Source organism: Oryctolagus cuniculus, chromosome 11 (assembly GCF_051225735.1).
Source record: "Oryctolagus cuniculus isolate XC-2025 breed Fujian yellow rabbit chromosome 11, ASM5122573v1, whole genome shotgun sequence".
In the NCBI taxonomy this organism is placed as follows: domain Eukaryota; kingdom Metazoa; phylum Chordata; class Mammalia; order Lagomorpha; family Leporidae; genus Oryctolagus; species Oryctolagus cuniculus.
In genome coordinates, this window is record NC_142877.1 from 108,804,141 (window position 1) to 108,827,892 (window position 23,752).

Genomic DNA, 23,752 nt, shown 5'->3' on the forward strand with positions numbered 1-23,752 from the left:
GGGAAACACTTTCAGTCAGTAAGTGCAAAACTAGGAATTTTTCATAAGAAAGTAATCAAAATGGACATCAAAATGATGCCCAAGGAAGGTCCCAGAAGCTCTGTTTACAATGACAAGAAACTTGGAACACTTAAGTGTTGGGCAAAAGACTAGATTCAACAAACTATGGTAGGTCCACAAATGAAATACTATCATCTTTTACAATGTTTTCACAAGGCTTATTTATTGACATTGAAAGAGAGGCATGATACAACAAATGAAAAAAAAAAGCAAAAAAAAAAACTGTTTAAATAGTATAATCCAACTTTGGATACAAATCACATATAGATATAAAGACATAGATTAAAAACAGATATGGATGGAGAGCTATTTACCACACTGGGATAAACAGAACAGAAATATTTTTTAATTTTAACTTTTGTATTTCACTCATTTCTGTCATAAACACATATTGCTTGTATAATTTCTTTACAAGATAGTTAAAAAAAATTATAGGCCGGGGATGGGAGTGGTCATACTTTCCACTTCTTGCCAGGAAGGACTGCAGAGCTGAATGGGAGCTGGAGCATTTTTATAAGTGTTTCTCAACCCTGCCATTTAATCAACTCCAGCTTGGACTCCCCTTGCAAAGCACCAGCTACACGGAACTCCTTTCTGGTGCTCCCTGCACCTGCACCGAGCGAACTCTAAGAGCCTGACTTGGAGCAATTCACAGCAGCATCTAAACCATCAGTGGTGGGGAACGACTTTATAACAGATCCGCTGTTCCATGGTCACCCAGGGAAACTGCCATTCTTCAGAAACCGGGGCTGTCGCACTGACTGGCTTTCAATCAGGTGGGTAGCTTAGCAACCACCAAGGAACTGGGGAGACGGAATGAGGCACCCGCCCGAGATGTTTTATAACCGAAATGAGCCGTGCTACGTGTGTCTGGTCGCATTCAAGGTAACCAAATAGGAGATAACACCCAGCTATTTTTGCATCATGAGGAAAAATACTTGGCTCCCGCTCAGAAGGGCAATTACCTAAAAGTCTTGGCAGGCTCCATGGTATGAGAAATGGTAACTGATACGGAGGTGGAAAAAAACAAGAAATCACTGACCTTCGTAAATACTGATGATATGAGGATGGTTGAGGGATGACATGATCTCAATCTCTCGTCTGATGTGAACCATGTCTTGGTCATCCTTAATTTTGTCCTTACGAATGGATTTTATAGCCACCTATAAAGTCAGGAAATGAAATGTTACTCAGAGAGCTAAACAGATGCAAATCAGCCATTGGGGGAGTGCGGAAAATAAATACAGATGTTACTTGTTGGCAGGACCCACCAGAACCAAAACAAAGCTTCGAAATGCCCCCTGTCATGTCTTTCATTTACAGCAGAAACACCCTGCTCCTAGCAACAGAAAACATCAGGGTTTAGCAGCCTGCGCTTCGGTTTGGTTTTGTTCTTGCTTGTTTGTTTGTTTGTTTTCAATAATACAGAGGCTGCTTAACACGGCCAGATTCTAAGAATCGGATCCTCTGAAGAAAGACAAAAGGGGAGCTTGGTTTTCAGGGTGTTGATGATTCAACGAGGTCAGGTGGAGTTCGCACTTCTCGGCCCCACCGTGCAGCTCTGACTCTCCGATCGACGCGCCCATGTGGCCAGTGCCAACGCCAGCGCCGCCTCCAACCTCGAGCTTGAAGACCCCGGCCCTCACCGCCTTTACGCAATTGCTCGGCAGGCCGGATCCTTCCTGCACGTCTCCTCTTCAATGGCGCGTGATGTGACAAGAAGAAGGCTCTTCCAGAGGCAACCGGGGTCAAACGAGGCAGTGACACAGCCAGTCCCCCCGCCCAGCCCCTGTGCATTCCAAAACTCCATGCCAACGCTGTCTGTGGATCCGAACCGTAGAGAATAGCCGGGGCCAACACACGGAGCCATGATTCCAAAGACACACATAAATCAAGGCACCAAGCGACAACAGGAATCCAATAAGGAAAAATATGTTGGCCCATGAAGTCGTCTTTGCTCATAAACAAGTTGGTTGCTAATTTAATCCACCTTGGCTCTAAGGGGGACAAAAACCCCTTGGGGCAGGGGATACTCAAGAAAGTCCACCAACCACTGTGCTTCCTGCTCAGACAACCTGCTTCGTCCCCTCCCCGCCTGGTCCTCTTGTGACCTCAACTCTCACCTGTATCACACGTATCTAGTTGAAAGGCAGCTAAGTCCATCCCTCGGATTATAAAGGCACAAGGCTATCTGGAGAGAAACATACCCTTCCTATCAGCTGCCCACGGGCACACCTTGACCATCAAGGGGTCAACTGGTCAACCGCAGCCAGAATGGATTCTCACTGGAGAGTATCCATAATTCCTAACTGCACCAGTTCTCCATTGAGCTGGCAGACAGAAGCATCTGAGACACGAGGGGACTGCAAAAACTTCATGGGAAATGCAATTGAAAGGTAAGTTTCTTTGTGTACAGAAAAATCTGAAATGTATCTATATTTTTTTATAATGTCCATTTTCTGTGACCTTTTTGAAGACTCCCTCATATGTATGAACTTCAAAAATTCTGCACCCAAAGCAACCTAACTTTTTAATTTCATTTTTCCACAAACTTTCTGAAGCGCCCTTGCAGGTGATGGGAACCAGACCACGGAAGTGGGAGTGGAATTGGGTCGGGAAGGGAGAGACCACCCGAGTTAAGAAACCCTGCCAAGAAAGGATGATTTTAAGTGGATTTCAGGTCTCTTGGACATCCTAGCTCCGTGCATAACTCAGGAATGGAGAGAGCAGTGGATGTGAAACACACAGGCCCTCCGGCAGGCCCCGCCCTTCCTCAGACCGTGGGCGGGCACGAGGACCAGGCAGCGCAGACTCGCCTGACCCTTGCAGCTTCACGGCCCCTTTGCAAGCAGCCGGCTGCCAGGCTCAGAGCTGCCCCAGGACCTCCCGACAGCGCCGTGCGGGATGCACACGGAGAGCCGCTCTCGGCTGACGTCAAACGTGACAGATCTGAGCGGGAGGCTGTCTGTCGTCTGCGGAAAGTCTGCAGTCCCGGGAGCTGCTTCTTGGCGGAAGCAGACAGCGAACACACACAGGCCGGGGAGGATGTGGGTGGCTGTTGGATCCACTCCTGCATTCCTCCATAAACTCAAGACGGGCCAAGGGTGGAAGCCTCCCCTCTGATTATGCAGCAAGCTCAACTTGGCCTCAGGAAGGCTCCATTGTCAGACTACAGTAAGAGTAAAATCTTTCACCGTTGGGGTGGTGACATTCTCTGGGTGGGCAGGGGAGAAAAGCAGCTGGTTCCTCTGTGAGAGATGGAGGGTCCCAGGGACACCTGCCAGGGCACACTGGCAGCCCGGGCTGAGAAGGGAAAGTGCCCACATTCTAATTAAACCCTACTGGGTGCCAGGGACCTCGCAGGGCTCCATCCAGGGGGACAACCTCGGCGGCTGGCCCTCCACAAAAACTGCCCACTTCCTACACCGCATGTGCCCCTGGCAGTGTGAAAGACAGCTCAGCTAGTGAGGAGACAACACCAGACCTCACGCAGAACTGAGCCGCTGTCAAGGCCGGAGGGATGACAGCCCTGCTCCCAAGAGCACAGGGTGACCGGTGCAAGGTCATGGTCAAGAAAATATCCACCAGGGTAACCCTAACAGGCAGCATCCACCAAGCCCTTCATTGCAGTCCCACGCTAAGTGTGTTACACACCCTGGCTCTTTGCACCTTTCTCTCCAGTCTTTTTATGAATCCTGAATTTTTGAATCCTGACTTGCATTCCGTGTCCCAGGCCCAATGCTGGGGCCACACAAGACAGACTCTGCCCCAACCTTAAAAGGGGACAGGAGGGGAGGGGGGAGGAGGGGGAGCTTAAGCAATAAACCGAAATTACCCCAATTATTATATAATTACCCTTATGGCCAGGGGCTACCAAAGAAGGCACAGACATGCCCGGCATTACGGAGGACGCCTCCTGCCCGGATTCTCTCAATCCACACAGTGAGCAGCAGAAGCAGAGCTAAGGACAGAGCCCAGCAGGAAGATGACCACATGTCTGAGTCACACAGCCTCCTCCCCACCCCCCCAATCCCCGGAATTCCTTCCTGTGCGCATCGGAGCTCGCGGGACTCAGGTGTCTGAGCCCGACACGGCGCTCAGCCACTTTCATAATGTTCCCAAGTCTAGACGGCACCGTGTGCCTTATAAAACCGTCTGCTTTTCAATAAGGCCACCCTACAGTTTAATGTTTAAAACTTACTCGGCAGCGGGCTTGGCCGCCGACCTGCGAATCCTGCGCTGTGGTGCCTGCCTGTTTAAGAGGCACGCTCAGCCCAGCCAATTCCCACCTCTTGTTAAATCTGAGGCCTGGCCTCCTCTCTGTGGTTGCCAGTTATGGGGGAGGTTTTTTTGGTTGATTTGGGGGGGGGGGCAGTCACCAAAAACCACCTGTCCTGCAGCCTGCCTCCACAGGGAGCGCTGCGAATGCTGAGGGCTGGTGACGTGGGCAGGGGTCGGGGACAAGCCCAGGTTCCCCAGCTGGGTGGCGACCCAGGCTAGCCCAGACCTCACAGATCACTGTGTCTCCGTCTTTACAATGGACTTAGCGAGTCCTACCTCTTGGCGGTTGTTATAAGGAGTGGAAATACGAGGCACCTTCAAGTTTATTTTGGTACCAACACAGTTTTGAACTCCATGCATAGTTTTTTCATAATACCCATTTTCCACATGTTATTTTTTTAAAAGTTTGATACCAAAATAAACTCTAACTTTTAATTCCATTTTCCATGAACGTTCTGACATACCCTCGAAAGTTAACAAAGCCCCGGGTATACAGTCGGTGTACACTGCAGGCGGTGACCATAAACAAGGACTGTGTGAGTGCCACAAGGTCCCAGGCCACCCTTCAGGGATAACAGGCCCACCATGAGTCACATCATAGGCCCCTCCCCTCCTGACCACCCGCACAGACATCCTTCCTGTCCCCACCTGTGTAGGTGGCAACAGCAGGTTAGAGCCAAACTCCAAGCAGTTATATCACGAGTGGTAGGCCCTGCGCCAGGGAGGGGAGGGGAGCAGCGGCGGGCCATGTGTACCTGAGGCTCTAACAGGGACAGTCACAGCCCCCTGGCTCCCCAGCCACCTCTCCTGGGTGCTCACTCAGGGGACACAGGCCAGCTGTAGGCTGGACTCTAGAACAGGACTCACCCGGCACCTTGTAGTCATGCAGATTCTGAATCCACACGCCTGGGGCAGGATTGCGCTTCTCTAGCAAGACTCCAGGTGACACCACCGATGCTGATCTGGGGACCAGACCTTGAGCAGCTAAGTCTGGGCTTTGTCATTGTCCCTGGCGCATCGGCATTTTTTTAAAACCAGCGGCAGTGTCGGTAGTGTTAGCCACGGACCAGCAGACCTGACTTCCTTCGGCCTTAACTGCAACCCCACTCTACAGAGGAAAACCACTGAGAGCTAGAACTTGAACCCAGGCAAGCCAGTCCTGGAGACTGGGACCACTACTGGGGTGGACAGCAAATATCCCAAGCGGCAGGATCTCTGGAAAGATCCCAAAGGGTCTCTGACGGCTGGAGAGATGGACCACCTCCAAGCAGATGAAGGCTTCCAGGTTCCTCGTGAGGTCCTGGAAGGCAAGGCTGGGAACAGAGCAGCGGGGGAGAAACATGCTCATCAACACGGCATTAGCACCCCTTAGTGAGAACAGGCTTGCCTTCTAATCCCAGCAGCACGGGGAGCTGGCAACTTCCGTGCCATTAGCAGGGTGTGATCTCACCCCGGCCACGACCACATTCCACAGGAGCCACAGGGCACTGAGGCAGAGGTAACTGGGAGGGAGGAGGGGCAGCAGAGTCTCTTAGCAGGGGCCCGCAGGGAGCAAGCAGCTATGTCAAGCTGGAGGCCAGCACACGGGGTTTTCCTGCCCTGCTCTGGGACAGAGTCTGCGGCATAGCGTGGCTCCACGTGGGCCACCCCGAGACCATCAATCAACTTGCATCAGAGAGGCCTTAGCTGACGTTGACGACCACAGGGATGCCACCCAGAAAGCCACCTTGCAAGCAAAGCCCCTAATGAATGAGATGACCCCCAGTTGTTGGTGCAGGAGCCTGGCCAAGTCAGGACAGCGCTGCACAAGCCGCACGATGCAACAGGCCCCACAGGAGTCCGTGCCAGCTCCGCCCCAGGACCTGTGGGCTCCTCTTCCCTTCCTCCCTGGCCTGTAGATGCATGTTCCTACATGGATGTTTTTTTCAGACAGAAGCACGCTGGGAGCCAAGAGTTGTGTCAACAGGCTGAGAGAGGCGCCTGATGCCAGGGAGCGTGGCAGGTACAAGGACAAGCTTTTTGGCCAAGCATGGCATGCGCCATTCGCCACTAGCAGCCCTTGAGCCTGGTAAGGGGTTCAAGAAATATAATCCTGGGGTAATGCAGCTCCCAGTCCTCCCCTTCCCAAAGGTACCCATAAGAGATGAGGATTCCTCAGATGATACCAATTTTTCTGCTGCCACGAAAATTGAGTTCAGTTTCCAGAATCTCAACAGCAGAGCAGATCTGCATTGGACTAGGCTGGGCCTGCTCGGGAGGGCTTCAGGGAGGGATGGGACGTTCTGATCCACGGGGATGGTCGTTCCTCACTCTCGGATACCCAGCCCACTGCAAGGATGAGCTGGGAAGGTCTTGATCGCAGTGGCAATGTGGTGAGGGAGGTGGAACTAATGACTGAGAAACCTTGGGGCAGATTTGCACTCCCTATAGGGCACTGGGGTTTGTAATCACAAGACCATGACCGTGGCTGGCCGGGCAGGAATCAAAGGAGCAGCAAAAAGAGGGCCAGCATGAACTCAGAGCCAAGTGGTCACGCCAAAACCAAGCCACAAGGCAGCCCGAAAAGGACCATTAAATCCACTGAGCAAGTTGTCAAGATAAAAGCGGGGGCCACAGATCGCCTGCATCAGATCCTCGGGTCGGGGGAAACCGTGTTGTAGAGCCCTAGATGGCCCTCAACCCAGTGAGCTGGGGGTGTCGGGGGAGGCCTGGCACCAGTAGTTTCTACCACTTCCTGGGCGATGTGAGGCTTGAGAATGGCCATGTTAAAGCAGCGTCAAGGTGGCCCCAACGGCCCCTAGGATGCTGTAACTTAAACCTGACAGGGTCACGTGACACACTAGAAGACTGATGGAATGGATGAAGTGCCCATCCCCATACAGGGGGGTCATCAACAAGCTGCCTCCCTGATGAGGCTCGGGGACCCCACATAATGTCCCCCAGCAAAACAGAGAGCATGCTCCCAACTAGGATTTCCCTGGCCCCAGCCCACGGAAGCTGCCTGCTGATGCTAACTTTGCACACCCAGGGCTGGGAGAAGGCCTCTAACACAGGCAGTGTCACATTCACGAAAAGACTGACAACGCAAGGCTGGCGGGCCGGGACTGCAACTGCTAAGCAGGCTGTTTATTTTTAGACTTGCATGCTTCCAAAAAGCCAACTGCCACACCAATCCCAACTCCCAACCCTTTGCTTTTCCTCAAGGTTGCAACTGGATAAGGAAGGGAAGGGGATGCACCAGAGGCCGAGGGTGCCACTTAGCTGGACAGCCTCCCCAGTGGTAGCGTCGGCTCAGCGGGATGCTGCCGGTAGCACAGCTCAGGGAAGCCCATGGTTGTGCTACTTCGATTCATCAGCCTCTAGTCCCAGCAGTGCCCCAGCCAGAACTGCTCAGAGACCCTGCGGCAGCTCTGGGCCTTGTCATCACTCCCGGCAACAGGGGCGAGGCAGTTCCAACAGAGAGAAGTCCCCAGGTCCTCGAGCCACGGGCTCAGTTTCCCCCACTGCAAATCAGGACGCAATTACACAGGAAAGTCACAGAACACACATATTATGGGGGAAAAAAAAAAAAAACACAGCACAGTTGTCAAAAATTTTTTGCACCAAAAAAATTTTCATTCCATTTTCCATGAGGTGTTTTGATGTCTCCTTTGCAGGCTGATGTGGGGACCGCACCAGACTGTGTGTGTGCCGTGCAATGGGGGCGAGGGAAGACCAACAGGAACCGTGGCAGAAGCCATCGTAAGCACCGCTGGCCTTAGTGTGAGGGCTTTGGAATGATCTATGCCAAGCTCCCATTTGACAGATGAGGAAATGATGGAGTCGCAGGGAGGTTCACAGCACCGGAATGCAACAGGAGTCTCGCGTCCACTCCAGAAGGAATCACCACTCTGAGCAAGCAGCCCTCCCCAATGCTGAGCCACAGCCGGCGGCCGGACCCACGCAGCCACAAAAAGGCGAACAGTTTAGACGCGGGGCAGGCCCCGGCCAAGGCACAGTCCCCAGATCTGATGCATTATTAACAAGCTGAGACGGAGGAGGGACGGACACTCCTAAGCGCAGTGACAAATTGCGATGTTTCATAGTCTGGTATCTGATGGAGACGCCACTCAGGGAGCGATGCTGGTGACACCCTGTTCGGTCCACTCCAGTCCACACCTTGTTCCAGTTTCTGAAGCCTGGTTTCCTATGGCACATGAATAGGCAGACTCGAGAGGGTTTTATCCCATTATTTCTTAATTCACTGCAAATATCGCTTTTAAATATTAACTTCAGGCTGCCACTGAATCATTGACCCCGGAAACAATGAGCAAGGGACACAAAAGACCTGAGAGGCGAAATGAGTTTCCAAAGCTAAAGGTGTCTAGCTGGTACAGCCGAGCGGAACAATGAAAGTATGGGTTTTTCATTCCCAGAGACGGTAAAATATCACAGGCACCAAAGGGGCGCGGTCTTGCGTTTTATATTTTAGCCATGGATGATTTTATAGGGAGGTGAAAGGGAAGATTCATCAGAAGTTATTTTTATCTTGACAGAATTCCTTTTTATTCAGAAATCTGATTTATAGTGGCTAGGGCGAGCAAAGGCTACCAGCTGGGGTGAGGGACAATGGAGGCAGCTGCAGTTGATCCCCCACGGCCTGAGCACCTGGGGGACCACGGAGGCCACGTGCATCATCTGCTGACAACATCTTTCTCCCTCCCAGGGACGCTCTCGTAGCCCAGTACTCAGAGGGTTACGAGGCTGGTCCCCGCTGCTCAGCCCATCCCTGAGTCCCTCTGGATGCCGGGCAACTCCCCCACGAGCCCTCCACAAATCGGCCAGGGATATTATCACAGCAGCACCTCCAGCTACACACAGCCTGACCCCCCCAGTGTGCTCAGGCCCAGCGGGCATCTCCAGCCCCCCGTCAGGTACGTGAGCCTCACCCAGTGCTCAGCACTCCTGTCCTTGAGGAGACGGGGCAGGCGTCTGTGGTCATCCCAGGGACCCAAGGAGCTGCCCAGGTGGGAGAGGTGCTCATGCCTCGGGACCTCTGTGTCTGTCGTGGCCTCCACCCTGAGCCCTGCACAGCCCATCAGCTGACAACTCCTCCACTGCAGACACAGCCCAGCCCCAGCCACGATCCAACCCCTCAACGCACACCTAGGCTGGCAAGCTCCACCCACAGAGGCCATTTCTGATTGGATCACCATAACAGTCCACAGGTGCTTCCAAAAGTTCATGAAAAATGGAATTTGGAGCCAAGTTTATTTTGTTACAAAAAAAAAAAAGTCTGAAGTCCACACATATGAGGGGGTCTTCCAAAAGTTCAATATTATACGAAACGAAGCATGGATTTCTGTTTTTTTTCTTTTTTGCCTCAAATTAAACTTAGCTTTGAAGTCCATTTTTCTATGACCTTCTGGAATTACACAGACATCTCCAGGACTCTGTAGGTGACTGCTGTATGTATGGGATACACACACAACAAAACACCCTGTTGCTCAAACAGACCTGGGTGTTAAAAGGGACGGCTACAGATCATAACGCCACAATGGAACATCTCCGCTCAGTGTAAGCGCCAGCCGCCTGCTGCCCTTTGGTCTTCTGTCGCTTGCTGGTGTCTCAAGTGTTAAATCTCTTCTGTCCCCAAATCACTGAGCCACAACTCCCTTTTCAAATGGAGATAATAGGGAGGTGGCACTGTGGCACAGTGGGTGCTGGTTCCAGTCCTGGCTGCTCCACTTCTGATCCAGCTCCCTGCTAATGGTCTCAGAAAGCAGCGGAAGATGGTCCAAGTCCTTGGGCCTCTGCAACCACATGGGAGACCCGGAAGAAGCTCCTGGCTCCTGGCTTTGGCCTGGTCCAGCCCCGGCTGTTGTGGCCATTTGGGGAGTAAACCACTGGATGGAAGATCCATCTCTCTCTCTCTCTCTCTCTTACTCTCTCTCTCTCTAACTCTACCTTTCAAATAAATCAGTAAATCTTTTTCTTAAAAAAAAAAAAAAAGGAGCTAATAGCAGTGCCACTTCAGAGAAGCCGGGTATAACTCAGAATCCTGGCTCACAGCAATGATCATAATTGGCAGTTATAAAACCTTTACTCTGCGCCAGGCCCTGGGTTCCATTCTATTAAAGCCTCCCAACCTCTCACTCTTATTATTAAATTCTTGCAAAAACATGATTTCTGCTTTCTCAGTGAACATAAACGGAGTGTGAGGGAGGCTAAGAACTGTGCCCGAGGGCCCACAACTAATAAACAGGAGAGCTGGGTCTCACCCAACCCAAAGACACTACTCCAGACCTCTGCCCACGCTGACAAAGAGGCGAGCCCCACACCCACCACACAGCAGGTGTATGCTGAGCAGGACTGATCAGACTCTGCACCAGAAGGCCCCACCCAGGCCACACTGCTGTGTCCCCAGCCACAGTCTTTTCCTCATTTAAACTTGATACCACAGGGCCAGCGTTGACGGCATAACGGATTAAACACCATCTGCATGCCAGCATTCCATATAGGCGCCGGTTCCAGTCCCAGCTGCTCCACTTCTGATCCAGCTCCCTGCTAATGCACCTGGGAAAGCAGCAGAAGATGGCCCAAGTGCTTGGGCCCCTGCACCCACGTGGGAGACCCAGAAGATGCTTCTGGCTCCTGGCTTCAGATCAGCCCAGCTCTGTCTGTTGGTGGTCATCTGAGGAGTGGACCAGCTGATGGAGGATCTCCCCCGACCCCCATTCCCCACCACGCACTGTGTAACTCTGCCTTTCAAGTAAATAAAATAAATCTTTATTAAAACCACTTCTTTTTATCTAAACTTTTTTAAAAGATTTATTTATTCATTTATTTGAAAGAGTTACACAGAGAGAAAAGGAGAGGCAGAGAGAGAGAGAGAGATCCTCCATCCACTGGTTCTCTCCCCAGATGGCTGCAATGGCAAGAGCTGCGCCAATCTGAAGCCAGGAGCCAGGAGCTTCCTCCAGGTCTCCCACGTGGTTGCAGGGGCCCAAGGACTTGGGCCATCTTCTACTGCTTTCCCAGGCCATTAGCAGAGAGCTGTACTGGAAGTGGAGCAGCTGGGACTCGAACTGGCACCCATAAGGGATGCCGGTCCTGCAGGCAGCGGCTTTACCTGCTACACCACAGCACCGGCCCCCTGATCTAAACTTTCCATTTAAACCACTTCTCTCTTCAAAGCACATCCACTGGTGTCCCCTGCGGCTCTCGGTGGGGCCAGCCAGTGCTGCTGGGTAAAGGCAGAGCTGGGCAGCAGCGCCTGGGAGGCTCACCCCACAGTGATGTGGTAGTGAGTCAGTGCCCCAGCCAGCAATCTTGGGAGAATCTGCTCTGGATAAGGCATCAATCCAATCTGAAGGACATGACCTGGACCCGCCCTTCAAGTCACCTACAAGCCAATTGGAAAGAGCAGAGGACACAGGGCCCCTCCCTGCCAGCACCTACCACCTCCTGCTGGAAGGGACATCCTGACCTCGCTGGGTTCTAGCCCTCGCCCATCAGACACAGTTCCCAGGAGACTATACTTCACCCTCCCCCATGCCAACGGGGGCCCATAACTCTGGAGCAAGCCAGGGAGATGCTCTTCCTAAGGCTCTAGGACCCTGCAAACCACTGTGTGTGTGCAGAGGTGGGGTCTCCCGGGCAGGCCTCCCATGCCTCGCCCCCCATTTCCACCTGTGTCTCAGAGACGTTCCTAAGTACGAATCAGCTCACACCAGAACTGAGTCTCACCTGGCTCAGTTACTCACATTCCCATTCCCAAAAGAGCCAAGCAGTGTCTCCATGCCCCTTCCCCACGGCCCATGTCTTACACTTGGCCATGCCGCCACAAAACGGGCCTACGATGGTTTCGCGTGCATGGTGCTAGTACGTTGAAAGGCTGTCCTCAGGGCCCCATCGGCTGTCATATCTCTGACTCCCTCCCATGCTACAATGTCGCCACGCTGAATTACTGTGAGATTTCTGCCAGGGTTTTGGAGGGGGGTGATCCAGTAAGGATCATTTTGCCATGCTTTGCACAAAAGTGCAAGAAGTCTGGCCACGTTCTCTGCCAAGTATTGTTGACATCAGACAAAATATTTACCAGCCTCTGTCCCTGCTACCTAAGTCCCAGTCAATACACAGGGACAGACACCTGTGGTCACCATCCCAGGCATAGCAGGTAGGGGCTACAGGACAGCAGCAGAACCGCCTTGCTCCTGTCCACGTTCTCAACGTCAAGGAGAGAATCTGGCACTATTAATATGAACTTTCCATTTGAATATCCTGTCTTCATCTTTGTAAGAATTATCCCTTTCTTACCCATCCAGCCACTACCACTAACCCAATCCAGGATCTACAGTTCTCTACCCGGATTCCACTCCAGTCCACAAGTCCACACGGCCCTGGAAGCAATGACCCTCCTCCTCCATATGCAACCCCACTGTGTTTTACAACCCCTCCTCACCCCGTGCCCTGCCAGGAGACAGGCTACTTATTTGGCAAGAGAGGAAAACTGAAACCGAGAAGAGGAACTCCCCACATCCCCACGGGTGACAGAGATGATACCCAAGTGTCCACCCAGGACTTGGACTCTGCGGCCAGGGCTGCTTCCGCCAGGCCACACCTGTCTCTGCATTTTGTCACATCCATGGGACCAAGTGACAACAGAGAAGAAACACTGCTAGCCTGGCATGGTGACATTTCCTCTCCCTGGAGTTGAAGCCTTGGAGAAAACAAGCCCAGACACTCCCACCGTTCCAATGGGCGCTCATCAGAACAACGGGAGTGTGCGGCTGAACAGGGACACTCCTTCCTGGCTCGAGTATCGCCCTCATGGCAACACTTCACAAGCACCATTCTCCGACAACCAAGCTGTCAAACCCAGCAACCAAGGGCCAGAAGCATCCCCACGGGTCCCCTCCTCCCCCGCCCCGCACACTGCTTTCTGATGTCCGGTACACACAAATACCAATATTCCCCAGATGTTCTGCATGTAAAACATTTGGTTTGAGACACAACTCTTCTCCCTTTGAAAAACTCTGACATCGTTTAATGGACTCGTACAGTTCAGCTCAAACATCCTGGAGCTGACATCCGAAGCCAGACTGGCTCCAGCGCGAACATCGCATCTGCAGAAGAGACGAGCAAGTACATAAGACAGCCTTTCCCGAGAATTATGCTCTCTGCATCTTTAAGCAGGTCATAAAATGTAAGCTATGCACAGATAATAACGCGAGTTGCTTTCAAGTGTGTTTCGGAATCCATCTCGGTACTAATCGAAGCCTGATGTTCCAACGGAGAGACGGCCTGGCAGGCTCAAAGAGGGGCTAACTCTGCGTCTGACTCCCTCAAGAAAGAGGCTGAAATTTCTGTCGCTTGAGCAACCGAGATAGCTGAGGTAAGGGGAGGTTTTTCCTGGTTTCAGTTACCCAAACGCAACAATAGTTCCTTTATTCCAGAACCACTTATCCCTGAACCCGTAATGTAAAACACAGGTAAGAGGGAGCGACATAGGAAATGCATTTGACCTTGAGTCAAGAGGCTGAGCTCAGCCACATACTATCTGGGTGACCCTGACCAGTCCCATTGCCCCCACAAGCAGCTCATCTGTCAACACAGGAAAACAGAACTCACCAAGTCCACGCTCAGGGCCCATGCAGCTCTGAAGAGCGTGTGAGGAAGGAAAAGCAGCCCTCGGAAAACCATCCAAAGAAATGCCACCGACTGCTTGCCCCACGCCCCTGCACGTGGCCACACTTAATTTTCCTACTAATGCGGCTCTAATGAGCCTCCTCCCAGAAGAGCCACATGGAAGCCAGCAAAACAGAACTGGAAAGCTGCGAGAACCAGTCTCTGATGGAACCAGCACACGCGACGAGTCGACTGACTTGACCTTCTCTGTGTCTCGTGGGTTATCAGATATTGAGCGCACGTTATTTTTGCCACAGGGAAACGACTTTTTTTATCTGTCCCAGAGGCCACAGGAAGGAATCACAAATGGACAAAGGAGAAGACGGGCAAACTGCAGAGCAGCCGTGAGAAGTCAAAACCTTGTACCGAGGACCACTTGGGGGAAGTTACCCAAAGACATCAAGGAAAGCTCCAACTACCTTCAAGGTGCTCTAACAGGGCAAGAAAGTGTGCAGCCACTGGGACATTTCTTTAAGTACCACCAACCATTTTCAGTGAGCCTGGCTCTCAAATGGGCGAGCCTCCGTTCTCTGTTAAGATATACTTAGAGCTGCATATTAAAGTCAGAGTGTTTCCACTTAACCAAAGCATCGGTTCACCTGTATTCTTCACCCCCTTGCCGGAGACGCATGACAGGTTGAAAACCGGGGAACTGCTGTTTCCACTCCATTCCAGCCAAGTCAACCGCCTTCAATATGGCGGCCTCTACGGGCCAGGCCCCATCTCGTCCTCCAGATGCTGGTGTGATGCTAACTGCCCGCCCTCTGAGGATGAAGAGCCCAATTTCAGACTTCGGTTTACTCTCGTCACTGTCAAGGAAAGGCAAACTGTACAGACACATCCTACAGAAAATGCCCCACCGCGTGCCCAGCACACAGCGCCACACAGGTTCCGAAACCGGAAACCAGGAAGAGACATGGCTAAGTCATTCAGCAGGCCTTCAAGAATGCGAGGTTTGGGAGGACAGCGTCACAGGGCAGAGTGAGAGGGGGCTGGGAGACAGGAAGCCACCGAGAGACCAGCCCAGGTCACCCCACTGGAAGAAGTCCCTCCAAACGTACTCTGGTAGCCCCCCAGGGAAATCGATTTCCCCAAAATAAACAGACAGACAAAGGTCACTACAACTGGGGCCTAAAAGGAAAACAAGCCGGCTGCCGATTTACGGGCAGCCCATGATGCAACAGAGCAAAAGGTCCTGGGCCAGGCCCAGCAGGTGGCTCTGGGCATAGCAGCCCTCCATGGAGGAAATATGATGGGGACAAGGTAGGGGGAGGCTCACCTTTGTGGGCGCTGGGCCCCCAGCTCGGCCAGGCATGGACAGGGCCACCTTCAGGAGCGCAGAACCCAAGGGCAGAGTTACAGAGAGACAGAGGTACAGAAAGAAAGAGACGTCTTCCATCTGCTGGTTTACTTCCTAAATGGCCGCAACAGCCGAAGCTGCACCAATCCAAAGCCAGGAGCCAGAAGCTTCTTCCAGGTCTCCCACGAGCATACAAGGGTCCAGGGACTTGGGCCATCTTCTACTGCCTTCCCAGGCCACAGGAGAGAGCTGGATCGGAAGTGGAGCAGCCGGGACTTGAACCAGCGCCCATATGGGATGCTGGCACTGCAGGCGGCGGCTTTACCCGCTACGCCACAGCGCGGGCTCCCGCCCATTCATTTTAAAAATCTTGACGGTGCACTCACACACACCAGGCACCATTCTAGCCACTGGAGAGAACCACAACACAATGGACAAGGTTGCGTGGGAACACTCACGGGTAGCGACAAGTGCCACAGAGCTGATCAAACATAAGGGGCAGAGCATGCTCTCATTAAACCTGGCACAAGAGTGGCACTAGTTCTGCCCAACAGAACTTTCCACAAGGATGCAAATGATGGGTTCTGTGCTGCCCAAGGGTAGCCACTAGCCACATGGGCCCATGCTCTAGACTGTACAGGTCAAGAGGCAGAGAGAGAGAGAGAGATGAACTGGGAATTATGATCCAAGCCCATCTGTGCTAAGAGGAGGCGGCGGCATGGAGAGCACCAAGTGCCATCAAATGCCTCTCAGCCAACTGCCAGATGCCCTCATGTTCTCTGGCTCTGGGAAGTGAAAGAACAAGGTCAGGTGCAAGGCACTGTGCCCGTGATCAGCTGGAAGTGGTGTGTAGCCCAGCCGAGGCCCAGAGAACACGGCACGGTCTGTCTGCAAGGCTGGGCCACAGCTGTCAGGGAGATGGCCTTCTTCCCCCACCATCCTGTGCGTGGTCACTCTGTCCTTGGCTGGAACGTCCCACTGGGCCCAGGGACACTGCACGGATTCTACGAGACGGCTCTGCTTCAAGCAGAAAGTACGAGCGCAAGCCTCCTAAATTCCACCGGAAAATTGGTGGCTAATCCAAACATTTCATAAAATTAGAACTCATTGTGGGGCTGAAAGGAATTCAGACTGTGCCGCCACCAGAGAAATGCAAAATATTTGTTAGGATTTTTTCCTTCATGAGCTGTTTTAAGCAGCAAGTGTTGTTTTTTTTTTTTCCCCTTGCTAGAAGCAAGGGGGGAGGGGAGGTTGGGAAGCAGTTATTGTTTTTGTTTTGTTTTCTCTGCGGTTTGCAAAAAAAGTATCTGCAGACGAGAAAGCGAGGGTTCCTGCTGGATGCCTAATCCTTAGCTAGCAGGACTCACATCCCTTCCAACCTCGGCCGCTTCTTGCCTTCGGGAAAACAGTCCTTTTCCTGAAAAATGGGACCTTTGCCCTTTAACATTCTTCTCGGGCTTCGGCCCAGCAGTTTTAGCTCCTGCAGCGGTTGGGGCAGGAGAGGAGCTGCAAGCAATGGCGCAGGCGTGCCGCTCACCGGGAGGCCTGCATGTGCCAGGCACGGTCCTAGGCTCTTGGGATGCATCAGCAAACGAACCCCGAGCCCTGGTGGGATCTGCCTTCCAGGGGAAATGGAGGAGGGGTCAGCCACCGCCGCTCTGAAGCGGCTCTGGGACAAGACATGGAGACGGCAGCTGGAGCTTCTGGAAGGAGCTGGAACGTGCACCGTAAGGGCGCAGGAGTCTCTTCCTCACCATCACCACCTCTCCACGGCTGGGCAGTGAAGGCGGCAGGGCAGGCCCTTGTACACACCGAGGGTCCCCACTTCATCAACTTCTCAACTTCACGGCAGCGCGGAAGCCACGCACATCCGACACAAACCCGACTTTGAATTCTAGGGCGACGCAGCCCGGTGCCCTCGGCGATGTTGGGCAGCGGCAATTGGCGCACCTGGGCAGTCCCACAGCCCCCTGGGGAACAGTGGAGATGCTGCAGAGGGCTGTGCTGCCCAGCCACGATGCTGGGTGGGTGAGGGAGTTTTCAATGACTCCTGGCTCACATTTTCCATTTACAGTGGATTCGTCGGATACAATCCCCTGTGTGCAAAGAGCATCTGCGTTTGTTGAGTGAATAATGAATGCCAAGTCTGTCCAGAGCTCTGACCTTACACATAACTTAGCTGAAGCCACAGAAGGGACATATTTTGCCCAAAGAACACACAGCTTACGTTGTGGCAACCGTGGGACCTGCACCCGAGTCTCCTGACAACAGTCCCAGACTCAAAACCCTCTACCGCCCTGCAGCATACAGGTATTAAATTCCTATTGTGTGCTAGGGCAGGACATAAATGAGTTAGACAAGAGAATGACTGGGACCGTGGACCTAAGCTCCTCCGATTGCTGTCTTCACAAAGCTGGAGGCAGCTCCTCGCGACTCTGAGCCTGGGTTCAACAGGTGCCTCTCAGCCTGTGAGTTGGGGAGGAAGCAAAGCAGGGAGCTGTGGGAGCGTCTCGGGTTCTGTCCATAGGAGAGGCCATGAAGCCCATGGGGCACAACCATGAACCTGAAGTCAGGCAGCCCAGCCCCAGAGAGCTCCTCGGGACCCCTACAGGCCTCTGCTTCCTCGCTGGCCAAATGAACATGCTAAGACTAGAAGGGCGAAGGCTGGAAGAGAAAGCCTGAGGGGCAGTGGGGGCAGTGGGCAGCCCACGCTCAGGAAGCATGCCCAGCTACTGCATGGCATACAGCTGCATACAGCTGCCTGCATGCCCACGTGCTCCTCGGAGCACTGCACTTGATTCTGCCTGGGGAACAGACTGCCACGAGCCACGGGAATGACGCAGCACGGGGCTCTTCCTGGAGCGCGCGCTGCTGCCGTCTTCCCATCCAAACGCGTTCCAGCACTGGGCTCTGAGCTCGCTACAGAACTGCGCTGTGAGGCTCTTCCTGCTAACGGTGGCTCCCTCACGAGTCTACTAAGAACCACGTAAGGTGATTACGCTGCGCTGAGGACCACAGGAAGCCTCTCAACATCTTGCTGGCCTATCTTTTTGAACAGAGGTCAAGAAAGCTACGGCTACATGACGGACATATTTGATGCAAAGTGACAAAATTCTGAAAGATTAAAGCAAATGAATAAATAAATAAATGCATATACCCTGGAAACAGCCTTCTTAAACGGGCTAAGAATACACGTGGTCTGCAAAGACGGAGGGTAAGACAAACATCACAGTGTCAAGAGGTGCCGTGTGTACTCTGGGCCAGTGGCTGCATCTTCTCCCGTCTCCCTCCCCCTCCCCTGTCCAGTGCCTAGCACAGTGCCTGATACACAGAAGGAGCCCAGAGGAAAGGCACAAGGAGCACCTGCCGCAAGAAACAATGACAGAGCCATCTGTACGCCTTCGAGAGAAGCGGTTGAGAGCTCAGACAGATGTGGGCTGATTCTGGTCACCACTTCCCAAACGGCTGCAATGGCCAGGGCTGGGCCAGGATGAAGCCAGGAGCCTGGATCTCCAGCCAGTCTCCCACGTGGGTGGTAGAGACCCAAGTACTTGGACCGTCTGCTGCTGCCTTCCCAGGCAAACTAGCAGGGAGCTGGCTCAGAAGTGGAGCAGCCGGGACTCGAACTGGAGCTCTGACATGGGATGCTGGTGTCACAGGCAGTGGCTTAATTGGCTGCACCACCACACCAGCCTCCATGTGACCATCTTTACGAATGAGAGAGCAGTTCACACAAGAATCAAGTCCTCTCTTAACCTGAGACGTCCAGAAACATCCCTGCACTGGAGAGGTCTCTCCCAGGTCTTTTAATCACCCCTGGAGTGTGACCTCAGACCCAGCTGTCACTGGGATCAAAGTGCCTGGCTCTCCCTGAGTGCCGAGTGCTCCCTACCCCCATCAGTGTTCAAGCCATGGAGAGAATCAATGTGTCCACAGGGAGATGCACATGTGAGGGTGGCCTCCAGCCTCATGGGGACCACACTCAGAGCCCCCTGGAGCCCCAAGATGTAAGGAATGCGTGAAGCTCCCTGGGAATCCCCAACCACTGCAGCCCACACTTACCGAGGCCCAAGCAGGGGCTGGCTCCCCCTCTTCTCAGCACCCCCTCCCTCCGTGAGTCCGTATGAGGAGCTGCAGCGCTGGGGAGGAATGGGGAGGGGACTGAGGCCTGTCATCTCGCAGACTCGTGAGCATTTTCCATCTCACATGCCGCTTGATGTGCTTACAAAGCCCGGGCTGCCCTGAGCCAAAAGACAGCATATCTGCATCTCATGGACCAGACAGCAGGGGCAGCTTCGAGAGGCCTCTCGGTGTGGGTGGACAGGAGACAGGGGACACTCTCCTGGCACTTGGAAAGCAGTTCTGAGAGCTGAGGACCCGTGCCCTGCTCCCCAGAAAGTAGTCCTTCTTCTGTGACAAACCAGGAAGCAGGAAATGAAGCCTGCATTTCACCAACTCCACACAGCAAACCCTAGGATGCTCTCCCGTCCCAACGAGCTCTGGGACCTTTCCTGTCAGCCTCTCTCTTTCCAGGTGACACCAAGGTGTTCAACACAAGGGCACCTGCTGCCGGCCACCCACTGTGCCCAGGCTGCTGGAGGCACAGGCTGCGAGACCCCACCTTGCCCTTCCCAGGAGGACCCCTGGCAAGAACATTCAGTCACCATTCACTGTGGACCACACGCTTTTTTTTTTCCTTTAAAGATTTATTTATTTATTTATTTATTTGAAAGGCAGAGTTACAGAGAGAGAAGGAGAGACAGAGAGAAAGGTCTTCCATCAGCTGGTCCACTCTCCAAATGGCCGCCAATGGCCAGAGTTGGGCCCTTCTGAAGCCAAGAGCCTGGAGCTTCTTCTGAGTCTCCCATGTGGGTGCAGGGGCCCAAGCACTTGAGCCATCTTCTGCTGCTTTCCCAGGAGCATTAGCCGGGAGCTGGACTGGAAGTGGAGCAGCCGGGACTAGAACTGGCGCCCAACTGGGATGCTGGCACCGCAGGCGGCTTTACCTGCTACACCACAGTGCCGGCCGTAAGAACCTCACACACAAGTAGCTTACCCTCACAGCCACTTCCATTTCACACATGAAGAACCTGGGTCACCACCGACCATCTCAAACTTACCCAGGAGACTCGCGGTGGGCTCCTGCACCTACGAATTCTGGCTGCAGGGGCTCCTTTGCAAATCACTGGTGGGATCATCCACTTCCTTCCTTCATCCCACGGAAGCTGGGATACCAGTGTGGTTCACCGCCAGGGAGATCCCACACACGCAGTGCCCGACGCCCTGGTAGCTGACAGCAGCAGCAGGGTTCCTTCTAACCTGCTGCCACCAAATGGCCTCGTGGACACCCGGGAGCCACGTGAACAGCAGGTGCCTGACAGCCACAGCGGGCACCACCAGGCGCTGAGAGAAAGAAGCAACCACCTTTGTCTAAAGGGGAAAGGGTCTTTCAGCCAACCCGGAGCCACCTCGACACTTACACCTACGACAGCCTCCTCTTCGCACCTTCCCCCTGCAAGTGTCCAGATGCTCATGAGAGCGAACGCAGCGAATTCATCTCTCAAGTTTCAAAGGCAAATCATGGTGGTGTTTTTTCCAGACATACGCGATCTGCACACGATGGCTGCTGCACAGTTCTTAAAGTCCCTGCTCGACAGCCCGGGGAGAAACGCTTTGCAAACCCGGCAGGTGCATCTTTGCATAGAAAGCTCCTGCTCTCTGCAGAGCCGCTGGCTGGGGTGTCTCAGAGCGGGAGCTGGAATTTCCAGAGGAAGACGGGCAAGTGTAGGAGCAGCCAGGAGGCTGCGGAGCTCGGGCTGGAGATGGATTCGAGCATCCTCCTCCCTCTCCAGGCGCGGTGCAGAGCTGCTGGGGAGAGGCACCTGGCAGTGCCCGGCCCTCTGCGGCTGTGCACACGGCACGGAGAAGGGGGTGACCTCGTGGAGGACAGAGATGGGGCCCCAGGGGGCCGTCCCCGCTGCCCCCCACCTTCACAGAGCTCTCCCTTCTCAGGGTTGCTGGTACACGCTTCCTGTAGTTGTCCCTTCATTCACTCACTCACCCATTCTTGCTGGGCTCCCACTCTGTGCCTAAGCACCGGGCTATGGGCCAGGTGACAGTGACGAGTCAGGCAGATGGCACCCCCACCTCCTGTCTCATGGGGGAGGAGAGAGAGAGAGGCTGCCACCCTGTTCTCCTGCTCAACAGGAAAGGGGCTCAGGGCTGGGCCAGAGAAATAAGGAGGGGAGAGCATTAGGAGACGCAGGTGGCAAATTCAGACTTCAGTCCCTAGGCAGCTCTTGGGAGGATTTTTTTTTTAATTATTTGAGAGGCAGACAGACAGATAGGGAGCTCCCACAGGATATTTCACTCCCCAAGTGCCCACAATGATCAAGGCTGAGTTAGGCCAAGGTCAGGAGCTGGGAAGTCAACCCACGTGGGTGGCAGGGCCTCAGCGACTTGAGCCATCGCCTACTGCCTCCCAGGGTGTGCGTGAGCAGAGAGCTAGGAGCCAGAGCCAGGACCAGGAATGAACACAGGTGCTCTGATGGGGCCCGCAGACTTCACCAGGCGGTTACACGCTTGCTCACGCAAGAAGGGCCCTGAGCCCAGGTAAGGGGACCCAGTCCCCCACATCACCCCTCTTCCTCTAAACCACGACCCGAGCTCTGGTTTTCCAGAGCCTGTGACACACCAGGCTCTGTGCTGGAAGCGCCAAATGCTGTTTTGGATGGCAAGCCCACTCAGCAGGATTCTAGCAGGTGCATTTTCCAGATGAGAAAAGACGCTCCAAGAACACGTGCAACCTGCCCGGGATTGTCAGCACGACTGAGCAGCAGGGCAGCATCTGAATCCGGGTCTGTCTGATGCTACAGCCATGGTTTCTTCCTCAACGCTTCATCTACTACTCAGCTTATAGCTCGGCTCTCAGTCGACCCCGGATGTATTCATCCCAGAGCCCTGACGGAATTCTAGGTGTCACAACAGCAGCGCTTGTCACTGTCCTCTGGAATGGCCCACAGTGCTGGAAATGGCTCTGGTTCCCTGTCGGACTGGGAGGGAGAGAAGGCGGGCTGAGCCCCTAGATAAACTGCATCTTTCTTACAGTGAATCTTCAGCCAGTGCAGTAATGAGTGGAAGCTAAGAAGAAGGAAGAAAGCTACCTGAGGTGTGCCAAACAGGAAGCCACAGGCTGTCCATGCACCAGGCACCCGACCGAGGGGCGCGTGAATGGTCCCTAGTCCTCTCTGTTCTCACAGAGACACTAGTCTGGGGGTAGCCTGCCTCAGACCAGGATGGGAGCTTTTCGAAATACATCCACCTAGAAAGAACTTTGTATAATTGAGGCAAAACAGCCTTTTGGACTAGCAATGACCCTGCTGCATTTACTGTGCACCTACTAAGTGCCAGGCATGGGCTGAAAGGCTTGGCTCCATCATCTCACTGAATCCTCCCAACATGTGAAGTCAGAATCACTACGGGCCCTGATGGAAAACACAGGCTCAGTGTTAGTGATGGGCCCAGCTGGCACGGGTGGGACGTAAGGAGGCCTGTTCCAGGGCCCAATCCTGCCCACAGCATGTGGGGTGCTGCCTCCTGCTGCTGCCACACCATGAGCATGAGAGTCCTGTGCAACTGCGGCCCGGCATCCTGGGGCCTGGTGGGCAGGGAAGGCCCTCTACTCCGTCCCCGTTCCCCACCCCAAACCCTACATCTCATGAATGGCAGCTGTACTGAGCTCTAACTCACATGGCATAGGAGTCACCCCCAGGAGGTGCACAGTCCAGGGGCCGGGAGCATCTCGCCTTGTGCCCCCATCATCACCCTCTATTTCAGAACATCTTCCTCACACCAGAAAGAAACCCCGTGCATCCTTTGCACCAACCCTGCAGGTACTCCCAACCCTACCTCTCACCCACCACCACCCCCAGTCTACTCCCCGGCCTCGGGTTCCCCAGTCTGGAGGTTTCAGAGAAATGAAGTCATCTGGGCTATGGGAGTTCAGGACTGGCTTCTTTCACTCTGCATACAGTTTTCAAGGTTTATCCACATTGTAGCATGTATTCAGTACTTCAGTTCTTTAAAAAGAAAGAGATTTATTTACTTATTTGAAAGGTAGAATTACAGAGAGGCAGAGGCAGAGAGAGAGAGAGAGAGAGAGGTGTTTTCCATCCGCTGGTTCACTCCCCAGATGACCACCATGGACGGAGCTGTGCTCATCCAAAGCCAGGAGCCAGGAGCTTCTTCTGGGTCTCCCATGCGGATACAGGGGCCCAAGGACTAGGGCCATTTTCTGCTGCTTTCCCAGGCCATAGTAGAGCACTAGATCGGAGGTGGAGAAGCCGGAACTCAAATCAGCGCCCGCATAGGAGGCCGGCACTGCAGGCGACGGCTTTACCCGCTACACCACACCATTGGCCCTAATTTCATTTCTTTTTATTG

At 53.6% G+C, this 23,752-nt stretch overlaps 1 protein-coding gene across 2 annotated transcripts in view; it reads right to left on the reverse strand.

Annotated features, from left to right (window-relative positions):
• Nucleotides 1-23,752, reverse strand: part of NUAK1 (NUAK family kinase 1) — a 73,433-nt gene that overhangs the window by 41,999 nt on the left and 7,682 nt on the right. The window contains exon 2 of one of the 2 annotated variants that reach the window (XM_017342131.4): nucleotides 1,103-1,223. The exons of the other annotated variant lie outside the window; for it this stretch is intronic. Within the exon in view, the coding sequence (XP_017197620.4) occupies nucleotides 1,103-1,223 (121 nt within the window). The remainder of the gene's footprint in view (nucleotides 1-1,102; nucleotides 1,224-23,752) is intronic. 2 annotated transcript variants of the gene reach the window in all.